The 22357-nt window shown below is 48.3% G+C and overlaps 2 protein-coding genes across 2 annotated transcripts in view; one reads left to right on the plus strand and one right to left on the minus strand.

Moving 5' to 3' along the window:
• Nucleotides 1-3733, minus strand: part of dock10 (dedicator of cytokinesis 10) — a 127376-nt gene extending 123643 nt beyond the window's left edge. The window contains 1 exon segment of the mRNA XM_045724330.1: nucleotides 3248-3733. Coding sequence (XP_045580286.1) covers nucleotides 3248-3415 — 168 coding nt within the window. The 5' untranslated portion in view covers nucleotides 3416-3733.
• Nucleotides 3734-20222: 16489 nt separating this feature from the next.
• Nucleotides 20223-22357, plus strand: part of LOC123724086 (early nodulin-75-like) — a 10198-nt gene continuing 8063 nt past the window's right edge. Inside the window, exon 1 of the mRNA XM_045687002.1 lies at nucleotides 20223-20624. Within this exon, the coding sequence (XP_045542958.1) occupies nucleotides 20223-20624 (402 nt within the window). The remainder of the gene's footprint in view (nucleotides 20625-22357) is intronic.

The raw sequence follows: 22357 nt of genomic DNA on the forward strand, positions 1-22357 counted from the left end.
TTGGTGCGAAAAGTGCAACAAAATCCCAGAACAACAGTAAAGGACCTTGTGAAGATGCTGGAGGAAACAGGTACAAAAGTATCTATATCCACAGCAAATCGAGTCCTATATCGACATAACCTGAAAGGCCGCTCAGCAAGGAAGAAGCCACTGCTCCAAAACCGGCATAAAAAAAGACAGACTACGGTTTGCAACTGCACATGGGGACAAAGATCATACTTTTTGGAGAAATATCCTCTGGTCTGATGAAACAAAAATAGAGGTATTTGGCCATAATGACCATCGTTATGTTTGGAGGAAAAAACGGGGATGCTTGCAAGCCGAAGAACACCATCCCAACAGTGAAGCACGGGGGTGGCAGCATCATGTTGTGGGGGTGCTTTGCTGCAGGAGGGACTGGTGCACTTCACAAATTAGATGGCATCATGAGGGAGGAAAATTATGTGTATATATTGAAGCAACATCTCAAGACATCCGTCAGGAAGTTAAAGCTTGGTCGCAAATGGATCTTCCAAATGGACAATGACCACAAGCATACTTCCAAAGTTGTGGCAAAATGGCTTAAGGACAACAAAGTCAAGGAATTGGAGTGGCCATCACAAGGCCCTGACCTCAATCCTATAGAAGATTTGTGGGCAGAACTGAAAAAGCGTGTGCGAGCAAGGAGGCCTTAAAACCTGACTCAGATTTGATCATCTGTAATAAACAGAGGCAGATTCGAAACTACCACCCTCGTCGAAGGAGTCGAAAGAGGAGAAATCAGCACCAACACATCCCTTACAAATATTCCAGGAGCGATGAGCCAACCCACCAAATTCACTCTTTTCATGAACACAACCACAGCTTTGTTCATTCTGGATGTGGAACGTATAAATTCAGCTGCTACCTGTTCACCGACCATGAGCAGATCCTCCTCCACCTTAACTCCATTCTCAGGAACACACCTGAATCCATGCCGTAATGACAGCATCTCCTCCACCTTAACTCCATTCTCAGGAACACACCTGAATCCATGCCGTAATGACAGCATCTCCTCCACCTTAACTCCATTCTCAGGAACACACCTGAATCCATGCCGTAATGACAGCATCTCCTCCACCTTAACTCCATTCTCAGGAACACACCTGAATCCATGCCGTAATGACAGCATCTCCTCCACCTTAACTCCATTCTCAGGAACACACCTGAATCCATGCCGTAATGACAGCATCTCCTTCGCCCAAGGCTGCCAAGCCATCGTGCACACCACACCGTTCACACCACACCGTTCCTCCCTAACTTTGAAAAAAAAACAGTGGATACCGCTAAACTAACAGTGTGTTAAGTCTCCACCATAGAAAAGAAAAATTGAAAGAAAGTAAGGACAGAGCCCTTTACATGGCCTCTCAACTACAAAACACTCCCAACAGAGAGGCAGAGAGAGAGAGAGAGAGGGAGAGAGAGAGAGAGAGAGGCAGAGAGAGAGAGAGAGAGAGAGAGGCAGAGAGAGAGAGAGAGAGAGAGGCAGAGAGAGAGAGAGAGAGAGAGAGAGGCAGAGAGAGAGAGGCAGAGAGAGAGAGAGAGGCAGAGAGAGAGAGAGAGGCAGAGAGAGAGAGAGAGAGAGAGAGAGAGAGAGAGAGGCAGAGAGAGAGAGGCAGAGAAGAGAGAGAGAGAGGCAGGAGAGAGAGAGAGAGAGAGGCAGAGAGAGGCAGAGAGAGAGAGAGAGAGGCAGAGAGAGAGAGAGAGAGAGAGAGAGAGAGAGAGAGAGAGAGAGAGAGAGAGAGAGAGAGAGGCAGAGAGAGAGAGAGAGAGAGAGGCGGAGAGAGAGAGGCAGAGAGAGAGAGAGAGAGAGGCAGAGAGAGAGAGAGAGAGAGAGAGAGAGAGCGAGAGAGAGAGAGAGAGAGAGAGAGAGGACTTTATGGTTGCTTGGTTACCCAAACTCCTTGCTCCAGCCAAATGCTACATCACACCCACGGACGACATCTCCCCTACAATGTCTAGAATGGAAATGCGTTCTACACCATCTGATTCGGCCCAGAAAACAATCAGTTGAGCAAGAGCCAAAACACACATGGGTAAAGCGACATTTAGAAAATTCGTCATTAACTTTGATATGTCATTAACTTTGCTACTTAGGTCCAATCGCTGATGACTTTGTTTTGTACAACACAAACTTTATGGCTCACACCCCTGCCAAAATGAGCCTGACATTTTTCAATGTCATCATGCATTCAGCACTCAGGAAACAAAGGATTTCTGGGAATATGGAAGCCTGTCCCAGAGACGGGGATTGGCCCTACAATGACCAGGCAGAGGGATGGTCGGACAGACGGAAGGACGTGGACATTGAAATACAGATACAGCCAGGATTGTTGTCACCATTCAACATGGGTAACTATTAAATATCTGTACACCCCTGTTCCTCAGCACCGCCTTGCCACCCTGAGTATAACCTCACCCGTCAGTCTCAGACTCACCACTGATTTAGTTCACAATCATGAACCAAGTGGTCACAACTCATTACCGCCTTAATAAACCTTGGGGTGAAGCTTTTCATCGGTACAGATCTTAGATCAGCTTCCCCTCCCCAACCTTAACCATTAGTAGGGAAAATGCTAAACTGACCCAAGAGCAGGATATAGGGACAACTTCACCCTACTGCTCCTAATAATGGATCCAAATGGTATTGCGCAATCAGTATCACGGTCACTCACAGACAGAAACATAAGAATATTGGCCAGTCCAGTACAGTATCCGAAATGTGTTCATTTGCTCATTCATTCACCCATTGACTTAGACAAACACTCACGTCATGTTATCAGCAGCCTATTAGATGAAACATGAGCAAAGAGACACATTTTTCCCACAGAAACTATATTGCCCTGGACTGACCCCCAGCCACCCCCCACCACCCTTCTCTCCCTGTACATCCCCGGCCGGCAGCCCCCTGCCTCTGTTTCCGCCCCTCTCCCTCTCAGCTGAGAGGGAATAACACACAGCTCTGTTCACATCATGCCTCGCTCCTGGATAATACATTACCCTCCGCGCACGCACACACACCAAGTCACACGCACACTTACACAAACACAGAGAGAGGACACATTCTCCCCTCGCTGTATGTTAATACCACATGGCAAACACTCGTATCCAAAAACAGAAGGAGCCCAAACAGATTCCCTCTAGCCCTCTTACACTCCCCCCCCCTCCCCCCCCAACAAAGGAAGAAGGGAGGCTGCAGCCTACAGCTCCGCAGTCTGATGTTAGTTACCATAACAACGATGGTGAGGGCTCTACTTCCCCCGGTGGCGGCGTGGCCCTCGCCGGGAGGCAGGGCATCCAAGGATAGCTGGTCCTGGCGGGAGCACATGTGGGCACAGTTGGCCCGGCCCACGGAACGTAGGGCCTGGAGGAGCACCAAGCTGGCCGAGCAGCCCATACCCAGGTACCCAACCACGTCACTCCCAGACAGAGCCCTCTGCCCTGGGTTCACCACCCAGCCCTGGCCCCCTGGACCTTGGACCAGCCTAATGGAGCTAAGTGAAGCTAAGTTCAGGAAACCCCAGCTACAGCCTAGTCCTGGTTAGGTTAGCCCAGGTTAGTCCCTAAAGCTCCGGTGCTCTAGCTCTGCCTGCCTACGTCGTACTGCAGTCCCACTGCTCTCCTCTGGCTCAGTACTGCTAAGTGCTGAGCTCTGGGACCCTCCAGCTGCAGCAGACAGAGGCTGCCTTGTCGCTCCACTCTCCGCACTGATCTGATCTGCCTACACTGTAGCTGAACACAGCTGGCTCCTCCAATCGAAGCAAGACATGGTCGTCAGCTGACCAGAACTGACAGCCAAAAACACACACAGGCACGCACTCTAGCACCCAGTCTCGCCCGCTCCCTCGAGATCTCGTGCACGCTCTCTCTCTCTCTCTCTCTCTCTCTCATCCACACATACTGTTCACACAAATATTCCGCCGTGATTTAGAGGGACATGGTAAAAAGACAGGAAGTCAATCCAAGCTGGAGTGAGCTCTGGGAATTGCACTAAGCAAAGGAGTGAGTGTGTGTGTGTGTGTGTGTGTGTGTGTGTGTGTGTGTGTGTGTGTGTGTGTGTGTGTGTGTGTGTGTGTGTGTGTGTGTGTGTGTGTGTGTGTGTGTGTATGTGTGTGTCTGTGCATGCGTGTCTAAACCACCAGCTGTGTTACACCAGCCGTAACAGTGTCATTCAACTATTCAGACCAGCCACCTACTCCGCACACTATGTCTCGCTCCGTACTCCCTCTCTCCCACTTAAGAATTTGAAATCTAGCTCATACTGTACACTCACTTAGCGGTACCTAAAGTGCTGCAGTCTGCACCGAAAAGCTAAATAGCACAGAGAAAGAAAAGGGAGAGTGAGGGGAGATAAATATAAATCGAGAGACAGAAAGAACGAGAGGGAAAAAGAGAGAGAGGACAGAGTAAGGGAGAAAGAGCCAGAGCAAGGAGAGAGAGAGAAAGAGGGTGTGAGTAGGGCTGTTGCGGTAACCGTATTACCACCACACCGGCAGTCATGACTCATGACGGCAATGAAATGCACACTGGACATGCAATGGTAGTACCCAACTCACTAACAACCACCAGGTCCTACAGGCCTGGGACTCAGGGCTCTATTGTTCCTCTAACCACTCTGACATTAACGCAAATCCCTTCGAAAATCACATCAAAACAGTATCGTGCTTTAAAAACTCACCTCACTGTGATTTATCCATTTGAAGAAAGAGGTTTAACAACAGGTTGAAACTAAGTGGAAAATAGGGTAGTTGTGGATGTTATTTCAAAGCCTAAAACAACGAAATGGACAGCGCTTTCTAAGGTGATGATTCATTCAAAAAGCCCATACGCATATTAAGAGCTTACTCTCACCCAATGGATTAAATACAACAATTTCCTCATCAATCTACACAAAATATCCCACAATGACAAAGCGAAAACTGGTTTTTAGAAACTTTTGCACATTTATGAAAAGTAAAAAACATATACCGTATTTAAATAAGTATTCAGACCTTTGATATGAGACTCAAAATTGAGCTCAGGTGCATCCTGTTTCCATTGATCATCCTAGAGATGTTTCTACAACTTGATTGGTGTCCACCTGTGGTAAATTCAATTGATTGGACATGATTTGGAAAGGCATACACCTGTCTATATAAGGTCCCACAATTGTGGGTAGAGCTCCGAGACAGAATTGTGTCGAGGCACAGATCTGGGGAAGGGTACCAAAAGATTTCTGCAGCATTGAAGGTCCCCAAAAACACAGTGGCCTCCATCATTCTTAAATGAAAGAAGTTTGGAACCACCAAGACTCTTCCTAGAGCTGGCCGCCCGGCCAAACTGAGCAATCGGTGGAGAAGGGCCTTGGTCAGGGAGGTGACCAAGAACCTGATGGTCACTCTGACAGAGCTCCAGAGTTCCTCTGTGGAGATGGGAGAACCTTCCGGAAGGACAACCATCTCTGCAGCACTCCATCAATCAGGCCTTTATGGTAGTGGCCAGACGGAAGCCACTCCACAGTAAAAGGCACATGACAGCCCGCTTGGAGTTTGCCAAAAGGCACCTAAAGGACTCTCAGACCATGAGAAACATGATTATCTGGTCTGATGAAACCAAGGTTGAACTCCTTGCCCTGAATGCCAAGCGTCACCTCTGGAAAAAACCAGGCACCACTCAACACCTGGCCAAAACCATCCCTACGGTGAAGCATGGTGGCAGCATCATGCTGTGAGGATATTTTTCAGCGGCAGGGCCTGGAAGAGTAGTCAGGGTCGAGGGACCTCAGACAGAGAGATCCTTGATGAGGACCTGCTCCAGACCTGAAAATATCTGTGCAGCGATGCTCCCCATCCAACCTGACAGAGCTTGAGAGGATCTGCACAGAAAATGGGAGAAACTCCCCAAATACAGGTGTGACAAGCTTCTAGCGTCATAGACAAGACTCGAGGCTGTAATCGCTGGCAAAGGTGCTTCAACAGAGTACTGAGTAAAGGGTGATATTTGATTTTTTTATTTGTAATACATTTGCAAGATAAAACAAATACCTTTTTTTACTTTGTCATTATTGGGTATTGTGTGTAGATTGATGAGGGAAAAAAACGATTTAATACATTTTAGTCAAGGGGTCTGAATACTTTCCGAATGCACTGTATTACTGGAAACTGGAAACTGTAATATCTTATGTTTCACCGAGTCGTGAATGATGACAAAGATAATATACAGTTGGCTGGGTTGTCTGTGCATCGGCAGGACAGAAGTCTGGTAAGACGAGGGGTGGGTGTGTGTGTCTATTTGTCAATATCAGCTGGTGCACAATGTCTAATATTAAGGTAGTCTCGAGGTATTGCTCACCTGAGGTAGAGTACCTCATGATAAGCTGTAGACCACACTATCTACCAAGAGAGTTTTCATCTATATTTTTCGTAGCCATCTATTTACCACCACAAACCGACGCTGGCACTAAGACCGCACTCAACGAGCTGTATAAGGCCATAAGCAAACAAGAACATGCTCATCCAGAAGCGGCGCTCACAGTGTCTGGGGATATTAATGAAGGCTAACTTAATCCATTTTACCTAATTTCTACCAGATGTTAGAGGGCCACGCCGCCACTGGGGGAAGTAGAGCCCTCACCATCGTTGTTACGGTAACTAACATCAGACTGCGGAGCCGTAGGCTGCAGCTTCCCTTTACTCCACACAGAGAGACACGCACAAAGCTCTCCCTCGTCCTCAATTTGGCAAATCTCACCATAATTCTATCCTCCTGATTCCTGCTTACAAGCAAAAACTAAAGCAGGAATTACCAGTGACTCACTCAATACGGAAGTGGTCAGATGACGCGGATGCTACGCTACAGGACTGTTTTGCTAGCATAGACTGGAATATGTTCCGGGATTCATCCAGTGGCATTGAGGAGTATACCACCTCAGTCACCGGCTTCACCAATAAGTGTATCGACGAAGTCGCCTCCACAGTGACCGTACGTACATATCCAAACCAGAAGCCATGGATTACAGGCAACATCCGCACCGAGCTAAAGGCTAGAGCTGCTGCTTTCAAGGAGCGGGATACTAGTCCGGATGCTTATAAAAAAATCCCGCTATGCCCTCAGACGAACCATCAAACAGGCAAAATGTCAATACAGGACTAAGATTGAATCCTCCTACACCGGCTCTGACACTCGTCGGATGTAGCAGGGCTTGTAAACTACTACGGACTACAAAGGGAAACCCAGCCGCGAGCTGCCCAGTGAAGTAAGCCTACCAGACGGGCGAAATGCCTTTTATGCTCCCTTCAAGGCAAGCAACACTGAAGCATGCATAAGAGCACCAGCTATTCCGGACGACTGTGTGATCACGCTCTGCGTAGCCGATGTGAGCAAGACCTTTAAACAGTTCAACATTCACAAAGCCGCGGGGCCAGACGGATTACCAGGATGTGTACTCAGAGCATCCGCAGACCAATTGTCTTCACTGACATTTTCAACCTCTCCTTGACCGAGTCTGTAATACCTCCATGTTTCTTGTGCCCAAGAAGGCAAAGGTAACCTACCTAAATGACTACCGCCCTGTAGCCATCATCCCGGAATTCCTAGACCCACTCCAATTCGCATACCGCCCCAACAGATCCATAGATGACGCAATCTCAATCGCACTCCACACTGCCCTTTCCCACCTGGACAAAAGGAACACCTATGTGAGAATGGTGTTCATTGACTACAGCTCAGCATTCAACACCATAGTGCCCACAGAGCTCATCACTAAGCTAAGAACCCTGGGAATAAACACCTCCCTCTGCAACTGGATCCTGGACTTCCTGACGGGCTGCACCCAGGTGGTAAGGGTAGGCAACAACTAATCTGCCACGCTAATCTTCAACACGGAGGCCCCTCAGGGGTGCGTGCTTAGTCCCCTCCTGTACTCCCTGATCACCCATGACTGCGTGATCAAACACGACTCAAACATCATTATTAAGTTTGCTGACGACACAACGGTGGAGGCCTGTTCAACAATAAGACAGCCTATAGGGAGGAGGTCAAAGACCAGTCAGTGTGATGCCAGGACAACAAGCTCTCCCTCAACGTGAGCAAGACAAAGGAGATGATCGTGGACTACAGGAAAAAGGAGGGCCAAACATGCCCCCATTCACGTCAACGGGGCTGTAGTGGAGCAGGTCGAGAGTTTCAAGTTCCTTGGTGACCACATCACCAACAAACTATCACGGTCCAAACACACCAAGAAAGTCGTGAAGAGAGCACGACAAAGCATATTCCCCCTCAGGAGACTGAAAAGATTTGACATGGGTCCCCAGATCCAAAATAAGTTCTACAGCTGCACCATCGAGAGCATCCTGACCGGTTGCATCACCACCTGGTATGGCAACTGCTCCTCATCTGACTGTAAGGCGCTACAGAGGGTAGTGCATACGGCCTAGTACATCACTGGGGCCAAGCTTCCTGCCATCCAGAACCTATATACTAGGCGGTGTCAAAGGAAGGCCTAAAAAATTGTCAAAGACTCCAGTCACCCAAGTCATAGACCGTACTCTCTGCTACCGCACGGCAAGCGGTACCGGAGCGCCAAGTCTAGGTCCAAAAGGCTCCTTAACAGCTTCTACCCCCAAGCCATAAGACTGAATAATTAATCAAATGGCCACCTATTGTATTGACCCCCCCCCCTTTGTTTTTACACTGCTGCATCTCGCGGTACCCCCTGTATATAGCCTCATTGTTGTTATTTTATTGGGGTACTTTTTTTCTTTACTCTATTTTCTTAATACTGCATTGTTGGTTAAGGGCTTGTAAGTAAGCATTTCACTGTAAGGTTGTATTCGGCGCATGTGACTAATCCAATTTGATTTATAATCACCACATCACAATATATTACACTAAGTGCTGGGTGAATAATTCTGCATATAGAAAATGCACAATACAGTATATTGCTCCTCTCCCTACCAACCAATCTCATCAGTTTTCCTCCACCACAAAGATGAGATAAGGCCCCTTCTCTCTCCCTCTCCTTCCTCAGCAGAAAACCAGTTTGCTGTGTATACCAATCCAATTGTTGTGGATTTACTGTCTGTGAAGTGCAGGAGACTAGAGAGCAGGGAGTTGTTTTTGGACTGGGCCACAGCCTCTGGCAGCATCCCTACATCTCTTAATCCTGGTCATTGAGACGCAAAGAGGGGCACATTTTAGTTATTGCCCTCTAGCACTACACACCTGACTCCACTATTCAAAGGTTTAATGATGAGTTAATTAATGGAATCAAGTGCGTAGCGCTAGGGCAAAAAATAAAATGTGCACCTCTTTGGTTCCCCCTCTTTGGTTCCCCACTACTTTTGACCAGAGGACTATGGGCCCTGGTTAAAGGTATTGAAAACAATAATTGTTCAATAAATGTTAAAGAGAAAAAAATGGTAACTTTACAGCACATTTTCTATATAATATTAATAATCATAATTATTATTATTTTGGAAGGGGGCACGCCCGCTTAGCGGGGGTGCGTGCTACGCCACTGCTAATTTAAGTATAACTATAAGAAATCTAAGATGTGTCAAATAAATGATATGCAGCGCAGGACTCCAGCTATGCATTTGGTTTGCTAAAGATCAAACGTCTTGGTTACAGCAGAGACATTCAATCCCCTCCTGGATCAAGATCCCTGTTGGCTAAATTGTTTTCTGCGGCACTTCCGGTAATACCGTATACCCGGTATGGTAGAAACGGTATGAAAATCTGGATACTGCCCAACCCTAACAAACACAGTATAAGCTATAATGTTTAGTATTTTAGTAGGATCAGTATGCGTTTAGTATAATCCATAGAATTTGTTCAGGGTGTCTTGGGAAGCTGTATATATCCCATGATTAGGGCCTTCAACATCTGTGTGACAGCAACACACACACACACACACCTCCACGAACACACCATTACAATTAGGGCTGGGCAGGATACCGTATTTTACTACACACACACACACACACACACACACACACACACACACACACACACACACACACACACACACGCATGGACTCCTCTACTTGAGGAGTCCATGTCATCTCTCTCCGCTCTCCCAATTCAATTTCAATTTAAGGGCTTTATTGGCATGGGAAACATGTGTTTTTGAAAACTTTGTTTTACACACAAATGTTACACACAAAACAATATAAATAATATACTCAACTAGAAAAAAATTGTAAAAAAATAATTAGCTTTAAAGATACCGTACTTTAGGGCAATCTGTAGTACAGGGACAAAGCAAACACCTCACCATTGTTCCTGTAAACAGTCAAGGGATAGAGGTGGAGAAGTGCAACCACTCACACAGTCATGGCCACAGACCGACCATCCAATGGACCAAAAATAAAGCTTACAATGCTTTAAAAGAAAAATACATATTTTAGTCTCTGACCGGGCAAGATGAACAAGGCATCCGCAGGTCACAATCAATAAGCACATCATCAACCTTAATGCCCCCCCCAAAAAAAACACAAAGAAATGCTCATCCAACCCTTATGTCACAGGGGAGTCAAATACAGACCGAAGATTATAGGGTCCTCTAGGAAACACTGACCAATACTTTTGTTCCTACCATGTCACAATAACTCCTCCCTGGCATTTTCATTTGTTGTCATCTCAAACAACACTGCATTCAAAGTGCTCACTATTACAATAATCATTCAATTTCCGTGATTCCAACAGTTCACCCAAGTGTTTTGATCTAAATCGCAAGTCAAATCGCAATTGCAACATTTGGTTAAAAATAAGGCCTATATTGTCTTGCCAATATCGTGCAGTCCTACACGGCAGTGTGGAAATAATCTCAAATGAGTGCAGGAAATGCAGTTTAATTTAACAGTACAAAACAATCAGAATGGAGAAAGAGCAATTGAAATCACTTAGAATGTATTGGTTGCCACCATAGGATCACATACTACTCATAAAGCTCATTTAGAATTTGTATTATTCAAAAACATAAAATACCGTCAAATACCAACATTTAAATACAGTTCTATGATATTCTGGCCATATCGCCCAGCCCTAATTACAATGCCTTTCTTGAGAGGTAAATATAAACACTGTACACACACTGTAAATCAGGTCACCTCTCTATCTTCTGTTAGTGTGGTTTAGAAGGAGCATCAATAAGTAACCCAGTGTAATGTGAGTGTTTTAGCTTGACGAACACATTACAGGGATCATGTCAGATCCTCTGACAAAGTACCAGTACACACACACTGCTCATCCCTAATGCACAATGAGACTACATGCTTTATACTCCCTCTCGCTCTCGTTCTCTCGCTTTTCCTCTCCGTCATTCTCTCGTACTCATTGTCTCATTAACTTGCTCTCTCTCTCGCTCTCTCCTAAATTACCCTGTCCCCCCCCTCTCTCTCTCATTGTCTCATTAACCCCTCCCATCATCTCCACCCTTGGACTCTCTCTGCTTTACATCATCAACAATGAGGAAAATATATCACTGCTGCTGAGTTGTGTGTGTGTGTGTGTGTGTGTGTGTGTGTGTGTGTGTGTGTGTGTGTGTGTGTGTGTGTGTGTGTGTGTGCGCGTGTGTGTGCGTGCAACTTGTATGATTCCCAGTAGGGTTCCAACAGTCATCACGTTGAATAGAAACAAGCTCGTCTCCAACGTGGATTTAACGTGTTACAGCTGCCTGGCCTGGCCCTGGCCCTGGCCCTGGCCCTGGCTCCACAGCACAACCACAATAACCAAAGCACTCCCAGCCTAACTGGATCATGTAGCCCAAATGGTGGCACAGACCGAATAGACTTTAGCAGTACTGTGTGTGTATGAGTAAGTGAGTGAGGGAGAGAGGGTTTGTGTGTGTGTGTGAGAGAGTTAGAGAGGGTGTGTGTGTGTGTTAAACCCTGATGTGATTAAGCTCCTTACTATGAGCTGTCTCCCCTCCCTAGTCTCCAGTCTTCATGCTCTCTGGTTGCAGTGAATGGGAGGCCCTGCCTGGACTGCCGGCTGCAGTCTGCAGACTCAAGGCTCAATGGCACCCTATTCCCTATATAGTGCACTACTTTTGACAGAAGTAGTGCACTATGTAGTGAATATGGTGCGATTCAGAACGCAGCGTCAGTGTGTGTGAGTCATCGCACGATGGGTTGATGTGGCAAGGGGGGCTGGGGTTTACATGGGGAAAACATTTGCTGTTGTCATGACGACCTCAACAGGATGCTGCCACTCAGAGCTGGGAATTCTCAGTGGCAAACTTCTGCTTTGGCCTCTGGGTCTCTGACAGGGCACTGCAGAGGCACAAAAAGGTCACGCTCGCTCCCTTTCTCCTGCTCTTTCTCCATCTCCGCTCTCTCTCTCCCTCTCTCTGTCGCTCTCTCTCTTTCTCTCTCTTTATTTCTTTCTGTCTCTCCCTCTCTCAGCTTTAACCACTCTCAGGACCGGGAAGTAACATTTCACTCAGACCACAGACACGGGTGACAGGCTCGTGAGAGAGACTTGAGTAGGTTTGCTTTGTAAAGTATGTGCTTAGATAATGAATGTCTTAAAAAACATAATATAGTGGAATACTGTAATAGTATTATTATAACAGTAGTATTAGTATTATTATGTTATATTTGTATTATAATATGCAATGTAGCAGGCACTTCTATCCATTTTACAGATGGGTGGCCCCAGCGGGAATCAAACCTGCAACCCTTGGCGTTGCAAGCACCATTCTTTACCGACTGAGCCACACAGAAGCTATTTGTGACACCTTTAACAGAGTGGAAGATAACAGCTTACGTTCCACAAGTTAAGTTTGAGGTTAAGTCTCAGTTTAACTTTGAGTTTGAGTTCAAGTTAGGTTTTACCTAAAGTCAAAGAAGGTTGAAACCTGTAACTTTTCAGCCTGCTTAAACACGGCTGCTGGCTGCTTTTTCTGCACCACAAATAGAACTATATATCTGTTGTGCACAGTGAGCTGTTGACAGGTTGTGGTGAGTGGGACACACACACACACACACACACACACACACACACACACACACACACACAGAGTCGATGTCATCAGTGGTATGTTAGACGGCAAGCTCTTCAAACCCACAGCCTTCCTTCCATCACAACATGTATTCGGTAAAACCGCCATTACAGGACAGAGCACACCTCACCAGTGTTCTCTGAAATAGAGCCCAGAATTAAACAAGAAGATAGCCTTGCTAGGTGGACAGACATCTCTCTCTCTGTAGAGGAAAGAAAGGCTAGGGAAAGAAAATAGTGAGAGAAAGTGGTATTTTTCTCCGGGAACTATATTCCCTCATATGTCAACAGTGAAACGTTGTAGAGAGGTTAGACGCCGACTTGGGGCCAGCCTGTAACAGTGATGACTAGGGTGTATAACAAACTATAGCCGCTCTGCTAGAAGAGGTCAGAAAGGGGAAGGTTGTTGTGATATGATGTCTACAGTACAGTCAGTACAGTACTCTGACATTGCCATCTAGTGCCGAGCCCACAATACAACATGCACAAACACAGATCAAGACTGTGTGGGGAGGTGATGGTCTGTGTATGTTTTTTAATGCACCCGTTTATATTCATCGTTTTTTTGTGAGAGTAACGTGTGTGTGTGTGTGTGTGTGGTGAGAGTCATAATAGCACTGATTGTGAATCAAAGTTTCTATTTATGTTCACTCTAAGGATCGTTTGCATGCGTGTGTGATAGATGTGTAAACCTGGTGTGTGTGCGAGCGCACGTGCACGTCAGATAAACCAGCTTCTCTGTAACGCCCTCCAGGTGGCGCCCTAACCCAGAGATGTACATCAGGGAACTCGCTGAGCGTTTTGTTTACGGAAATAAACTATTAGTGTTGAGTGGAGAATTAAGGTGGTGAAAACAGAGGATGTTAAAATCTCTCCCTCTCTCCCCAGCCCAGCCGTCCCAACCACAGATCACCATCATCAGAAGTAAAAGACGGGAGCAGACATGGTCAATACATAAGGCTGGAAGGTGGTGGTAGTGCAGTGACAAGGTGCTGTGCTGAGAAGCAGACAGGCAGGGATCCCAACCATGTCTGTCTGTATGCCTGCCTGTCTGTCCGCCTGCCTGCCTGTCTGTCCGCCTGCATGCCTTTCTGCCCCATGGTAAACATGAAGACATTAGCTTTGCTAGGGGTTACGTAAACCAAAAGTAGTGCACTATATAGGGACTAGGGTGCCATATGGGATGTACCACTGGGGTTTACAACAGCAGCAGGCCAGAGAGCAAGACTAAACACTTTTATAAGGACATACAGTACTTGCATGGCAAGGCACTCATGGCACACACGCACGCACGCACACACACACACACGCACGCACGCGCACGCACGCACGCACGCACGCACGCACACATCCAGCTATCGGCGGAGCGGAGACACACAACCCCACTGTCAGAGATAAGGCAGGGTCTCATTACTTCCTCCTCACCTCCCTCCCTTCCTCCTCACCTCCCTCCCTTCCTCCTCACCCCCTCCCTTCCTCCTCACCCCCCTCCCTTCCTCCTCACCTCCCTCCCTTCCTCCTCACCCCCCTCCCTTCCTCCTCACCCCCTCCCTTCCTCCTCACCCCCTCCCTCCCTTCCTCCTCACCCCCTCCCTTCCTCCTCACCCCCTCCCTCCCTTCCTCCTCACCCCCTCCCTCCTCACCCCCTCCCTTCCTCCTCACCCCCCTCCCTCCCTTCCTCCTCACCCCCTCCCTCCCTTCCTCCTCACCCCCTCCCTTCCTCCTCACCCCCTCCCTTCCTCCTCACCCCCTCCCTTCCTCCTCACCCCCTCCCTTCCTCCTCACCCCCTCCCTTCCTTCCTCCTCACCACCTCCCTCCCTTCCTCCTCACCCCCCTCCCTTCCTCCTCACCCCCTCCCTTCCTCCTCACCCCCTCCCTCCCTTCCTCCTCACCCCTCCCTCCCTTCCTCCTCACCTCACCCCCTCCCTCCCTTCCTCCTCACCCCCTCCCTCCCTTCCTCCTCACCCCCTCCCTTCCTCCTCACCCCCTCCCTCCCTTCCTCCTCACCCCCTCCCTCCCTTCCTCCTCACCCCCTCCCTCCCTTCCTCCTCACCCCCTCCCTTCCTCCTCACCCCCTCCCTTCCTCCTCACCCCCTCCCTCCCTTCCTCCTCACCCCCTCCCTCCCTTCCTCCTCACCCCCTCCCTCCCTTCCTCCTCACCCCCTCCCTCCCTTCCTCCTCACCCCCTCCCTTCCTCCTCACCCCCTCCCTTCCTCCTCACCCCCTCCCTTCCTCCTCACCCCCTCCCTTCCTCCTCACCCCCCCCTCCCTTCCTCCTCACCCCCTCCCTCCCTTCCTCCTCACCCACTCCCTCCCTTCCTCCTCACCCCCTCCCTTCCTCCTCACCCCCCTCCCTTCCTCCTCACCCCCTCCCTCCCTTCCTCCTCACCCCCCCTCCCTTCCTCCTCACCCCCTCCCTCCCTTCCTCCTCACCCCCTCCCTCCCTTCCTCCTCACCCCCTCCCTCCCTTCCTCCTCACCCCCTCCCTCCCTTCCTCCTCACCCCCTCCCTTCCTCCTCACCCGACCCTGCTGCAATCACACGACACATAACACAGACAGATTACAAGGCCCTGTCTTCACTTCCTTGTACTAACGCACTCTCTTTTCTCTACTTCTACCCCCCCATCTCCCTCATTCTCTCCAAGGATACAGCTCTCATATGAATCTCAGCTTCTCCCTCCCCCCTCTCTCTCTTTCTCAGTCCGACATTGAGTTAAATGTTTCTTTGGATCTAAACTTATGCCATGTTTCCCGCTAACCAGCTGGTAGCAGGAAGACAAAGCGGGCCAATGATGAGCATGCTGGGACACGGGGTAGGGAATGGAAAGGGACGTGGAGGTCCAAAAGAATGGGGGGGTTGGAACAGGGGTTCGGTCCAAACTCAGCCCCTCTTTCCTCTCTGCTCCTCTGACCTACTTTACAGTACCAGTGGGACCCAGACCCAAATATGAACCCTATTCCCTATATAGTGCACTAGTTTTGAACAGGGCCCATATGTACCCTATCCCCTATTTAGTGCACAACTTTTGACCTACTTTATAGGTAATAGGACGCCATTTGGGACGTAGCCCAGCTCCCCAGTGCAGAGCAGAGCTCCTAACCCCTACCTGGGACAGACTTGCCTGTTACTCAGTGCAGCTAGGGGTCTGGAGACGAGCGCTACTGCAGCTGTAAGCACCACCCTGACAACTACCACACTGCTACAGGAATAACGACTGTTATATCAGCAGTATAACACACAACAACCACAGTTCCAACTTGTCATAGAACCGCAGCAACTAAGCTGAAAACAACAGTGTCAACCAGAGTGTCATTATCTGTATAACAACTGTAGCAGAGCAACCAACTACAGTATAGTACAGTACCATAGTAATACCTACAACATAACAGCCACGACACTAACAGGCAGGTAGCCGAGCGGGTAGGAGCGTCGGGCCAGTAAACGAAAGGTCGCTGGTTGGAATACACAAGCCTGTCTATAAAAGTCTGTCTACGTGCCCTTAAACAAGGCACTTTAACCCTAATTGCGCCTGTCAGTCGCTCTGGATAAGAGTGTCTACTAAACGACTAAAATGTCAAAATAAATGACATGAAAACAACAGTAGAGGTAAGAAGCAGGAGCTTTTACAAGTACAAGTAGCAGGGAACGACTAGCGAGCTCAACGCTGCTGTGCTCTTTGTCTTTTTCCATCCAGGAGAACAGAACAGTAATGAGAACCAGACTGTTAGGGGTCGGCGAGGAAAGCCAAGCTCTGCATGCGTCCCAAATGGCACCCTGTTCCCTTCATAGTGCAATCATTTGACCAGGGCCCATAGGGTTCTGGTAAAAAGTAGTGCACTGTGTAGCAGGGCTAAAGCGTTATCCTCTGCACTGATTGAATGGGATTTCACCAGGGAAGACGGCAGGGAACGAGAGAGGGAAAGAGTGAGAAAGAAAGGCGTTTGGATGCAAATTGTATGGGTCACTGTTAATGCACTCCAATCTCACCCCGCATCCTTCTAGCTTCATTATGCTGATAGTGAAAGTCATAGGTTTCATCTGAAATAGCACCCTACGACCTTTACAAGGCACTACTTCTGACAAGTACGCGTGAGAATTCTTTTGCTTAGCGTAGCCGCTGACGCCTGTCAGCTTATATACTGTATTACAATATTCCCCATTTGATCCATTTACACAGCTGGCTGTGGTCCCCAGGCCAGTTAGGATAAGTGCCACCAGCTTTCAGTACAGACGAAATGAGCCACACACACACAAAATGGTGGAGAAAGTACCCAGCTGTCATACTTGAGTATAGATACCTTAATAGAAAGTTACTCAATTAAAAGTGAAAGTCACCCAGTAAAAAACACCCAAGCAAAAGTCCAAGGTGTTGTATCCAGGCTGTATCACAACCGCTGTGATGGGAGTCCCACAGGGTCGGCACACAACTGGCCCAGCGTCGTCCGGGTTTGGACTTGCCTACTTAAATAAAAGGTTAAATAAAATACATTTGGTTCTAAATATACTTAAGTATCCAAAGTAAATGGAACTGCTAAAATATACTTTATCAAAAGTAAACGTATAAATCATTTCAAATCCCTCATATTACGCAAAGCAGACATCACCATTTTCTTGTTTTGAAAATGTACAGATAGCCAGGGGCACACTTCAACACTAAGACATAATTTACAAACGATGCATGTGTGTTTAGTGAGTCCGCCAGATCAGAGGCAGTAGTGATGACCACGTGTTCTCTTGATAAGTGTGTGAATTGGACCATTTTCATGTCCTGCTAAGCATTCAAAATGTAACGAGTACTTTTGTGTGTCAGCGAAAATGTATGGAGTAAAAAGTTCATTATTTTCTTTAGGAATGTAGTGAAATTAAAAGTTGTCAAACATATAAATAGTAAAGTAAAGTACAGACACCTCTCAAAAGTACTTAAGTAGTACTTTAAAGTATTTCTACTTAAGTACTTTACACCACTGCACGCACACACACACACACACACACTCACACACTCTATCCTGGCTAAAAACGCCCACACAACCTCCATACAAACCGCTACACAACCTCCACACAACGCCCACACAACGCCCCGAGCCTGGATGAGATCCCAGCGGCACTGAGCATTTTTCCTCGTGGTTCTTCTCTTTTTGTCTCTTACAGATATTTCTCTCCTCCTCCTCCTCCTCCTCCTCTATCCCCCTTTCTCTTATTCTTTGTACAGATCCTCGTTGAGCTTTTTGGCCAGAGTTACACACGCACACATACACTGCTAGCATGGAGCCACAGAGACAGAGTAAATACTCTCAGCATAATATCAGTTTACAGAAGTGTCACAGCATTATTTATCTCTCTGGATTGTTCCCTCTGCCTTTAAAGTCAGCGGATCCTTTCTGTACTTATTGTTTAGTTTTGCCTGGGCAGAGGGGGACGTTTATCAGCGTGGCACCTCCCTGAGTCTGTCAGCTGGAAGTGGCATTCGCACCGGGTCAGGGGGCGCTGGTTTTGACGGGCGCACATCGCTTCACACAGACCAAAGACCTTCTCTTCTCTTCCATCTGCTATACATTCGTTTTGGTCGTTAACTCACTAAATGTTATTTTTATAGCTTCTGTGACATGTTCTGCTGTCCCAACATGAACATAAGAAAAGCCTTTTTGGGAGACACAGACACAGATACACACAATCATATCTGAGCTGGGCTGCAGTATGTCTGTGCTGATATGCCAGCTCATGTTCATCCAGTGTGCCAATGCTGTTGGCACTGCCGAAACTGCCCTGCCTGCCATCACTATACCACCCTGCCACACAAGCAGCCTGTGGCTCAGCACAGGCTGGCATCACCACCACCGATGCCAATGGAGACACACACACACACACACACACACAGGGTCACTGGTTGGGGCCTTGGCCTGGGTGTCTTAGCTACAGGGGCTGTGAGCGAGGTCTGTTCACGTTGTCCAATCAGCAGAGTCTGCTTTAGCCCCTGCCCTATCAGAACACTTCCCCTCCCTGTCCAATCAGCAGAGTCTGTATAATGTGTGATTCATGCAGAGAGGAGTGGTACGTGAGCATAACCAACAATGAGCAGTAGGGCTAAACCTGTGTGTATGTGAGTGTGTAAATACACAATACACATACACGTGTGTGTGTGTGTGTGTGTGTGTGTGTGTGTGTGTGTGTGTGTGTGTGTGTGTGTGTGTGTGTGTGCTCTGTGCTGGTGCTGAGCTGCTAGTGTATTCAGTATTCAGGGGGGCGTACAGTAATTGCAGCAGCAGCAGCAGCATACTCCGGCCTCCTACTGCACTCAGGAATGCAGCGAGTCCCTCCCGAAACCCTAAGAGAACTCACTCATCAGCGGGCTGCGTCACAAATGGCAATCTATTCCCTACAGTCCTAAGTCTGATATGGATCCTCCCATCCCCTAGAAAACATCTTTAGATTGTGGTAACTTTTGGAGTAAGGGTGTTTGTAAAACCGGTATAGGGGCTGTGTGTGTCTGTCCGTGAGAGAGAGAGAGAGAGAGAGAGACCCGACATTTAGGAAAGCTTTGACTATGTACAGACTCAGTGAGCATAGCCTTGCTATGAATTTGTTCTTAACTGATTTGCCTAGTTAAATAAAGGTTGAATAAAATTAAAATAAAATACACACAGAAATGAGGTGGAAACTGAGCTGCACTTCCTAAGCTCCTGCCCAATGTATGACCATATTAGAGACACATTTCCCTCAGATCACACAGACGAAAACAAATCCAATTTTGATAAACTCCCATATCTACTGGGTGAAATACCACAGTGTGCCATCACAGCAGCAAGATGTGTGACCTGTTTCCACAAGAAAAGGGCAACCAGTGAAGAACACCATTGTAACCCCCCTCCTTCTCTCTCTCTGCATCTCAGTCAAAACAGCCATGGCCAAGGACATTTCACCCCTCCACTCTCCCATCCCCTCTCTACCCATTGGGTTTAGTCCTCTGCCATCAGAGAGTTAATCCCCTAAAGCTGACACACACACACACACACACACACACACACACACACACACACACACACACACACACACACACACACACACACACACACACACACACACAGCGGAGCGGGGATTACAGCGCCTAGCTACGGGATATTGAGAAGTACACACACACTAACAGAGACACCTCGACTCATATGGTCAGGGCAGACACACACACAGACACACACACAGACACACAGCTGAGATCACTGTGCATGACACCAGCCCCCCACCAGCCCCCCACCAGCCTCCTACCAGCCCCCCACCAGCCCCCCACTAGCCCCCCACCAGACCCCCACCAGACCCCCACCAGCCTTACCAGCCCCCCACCAGCCCCCCACCAGCCTTACCAGCCCCCCACCAGGCCCCCACCATGCCCCCACCAGCCCCCACCAGCCCCCCACCAGCCTCCCACCAGCCCCCCACCAGCCTCCCCACCAGCCCCCCACCAGCCTCCCACCAGCCCCCCACCAGCCTCCCACCAGCCTCCCACCAGGCCCCCACCAGCCCCCCCACCAGCCTCCCACCAGCCTCCCACCAGGCCCCCACCAGCCCCCCACCAGCCCCCCACCAGCCCCCCACCAGCCTCCCACCAGCCCCCCACCAGCCCCCCACCAGTTCAAACACTGGGGCGATTCAGAAAAAAGGAAAACAATGTCACAACAGAGTTCTGACAGGCTCCAGTTCTCTCTGCTGCCTCTTCTGTCCTCATCTTTATTTCTCTCTTTCAGGCTGAAGCATCAGTCTGGGAGTAGCAGTCAGTAGGAGGTGGAAACAGGGGGAGAGAGATTAGACAGAAATAAAGTCAGAGTAAACTCTCTCTTCTTCTAATGTAGCACTGTGCTTTGGCTATGTATCGTTATGTTGACTGAACACACACATACACACCCGACTCACGCGCTTCATTCGAAACCAAATCCACACGACGCTCTCTGACATCCTGTTGACGTGAGATGTAACACACACACACACTTTTGACAGCACATCAGCCCTATAGCACAGGAAGCAACCACCTCCTCTTTAGGCCAAGGTGATATTTTGTCTGCGTCCCAAAATGGCACCCTATTCCCCATATAGTGTGTTACTTTTGATAACAGTGAAACCATGTACGGCATAGAGTGTGTGTGTATGTGTCACAAAAGCAGTGCACAAAATATGGAATAGGGGGTCATTTGGAATGTAGACTTTGTGTAAGTGGATGAACATTGTAAGAAAGACCTGTAAGCACAGTGCAGAGCCTTGCCCTCGGACTGAAGCTAAAGACAAGCCATCAGGGTTATGTTCATTAAGCACCAAACGAAAGAAGATTGGACTGAAGCAAGGAGGAACTCACTGAACTTGTTGAAGGAGAAACACTTGTTTTCGTTTACCGCTACAAAACGTTGTGTTGGGGTGAGCACCAATGAATACGAGCCAGGCTGGATGGGACAGTAGAATGGTTGTGATATTAATGGCATTGGTTTCCACAGTCCCAGTGAGCCTGTATAGCTGTGGAGGTAATGGTCTGTTTCTCCCTCACAAAGCTGGGACACAGCTGCTCTATCCATCACTGCACAAACAGACAGACAGACAGACAGGACAGGCAGAGAGGCAGACAGACATGTATGTGGGAAGGTAGGTAGGCAGATAGACAGGCCACCACCACACATAGACCTAGAGCAGACAGATCTGCATGGACCACCACCACACATACATCTAGAGCAGATAGATCTGCATGGACCACCACCACACAAAGACCTAGAGCAGATAGATCTGCATGGACCACCACCACACACAGACCGAGAGCAGACAGATCTGCATGGACCACCACCACACATAGACCTAGAGCAGACAGATCTGCATGGACCACCACCACACATAGACCTAGAGCAGACAGATCTGCATGGACCACCACCACACATAGACCTAGAGCAGACAGATCTGCATGGACCACCACCACACATAGACCTAGAGCAGATAGATCTGCATGGACCACCACCACACATACATCTAGAGCAGACAGATCTGCATGGACCACCACCACACATACATCTAGAGCAGACAGATTTGCATGGACCACCACCACACATACATCTAGAGCAGACAGATCTGCATGGACCACCACCACACATACATCTAGAGCAGACAGATCTGCATGGACCACCACCACACATACATCTAGAGCAGACAGATCTGCATGGACCACCACCACACATAGATCTAGAGCAGACAGATCTGCATGGACCACCACCACACATACATCTAGAGCAGACAGATCTGCATGGACCACCACCACACATACATCTAGAGCAGACAGATCTGCATGGACCACCACCACACATACATCTAGAGCAGACAGATCTGCATGGAC

Source organism: Salmo salar, chromosome ssa09, assembly GCF_905237065.1.
Source record: "Salmo salar chromosome ssa09, Ssal_v3.1, whole genome shotgun sequence".
NCBI classification, from domain to species: domain Eukaryota; kingdom Metazoa; phylum Chordata; class Actinopteri; order Salmoniformes; family Salmonidae; genus Salmo; species Salmo salar.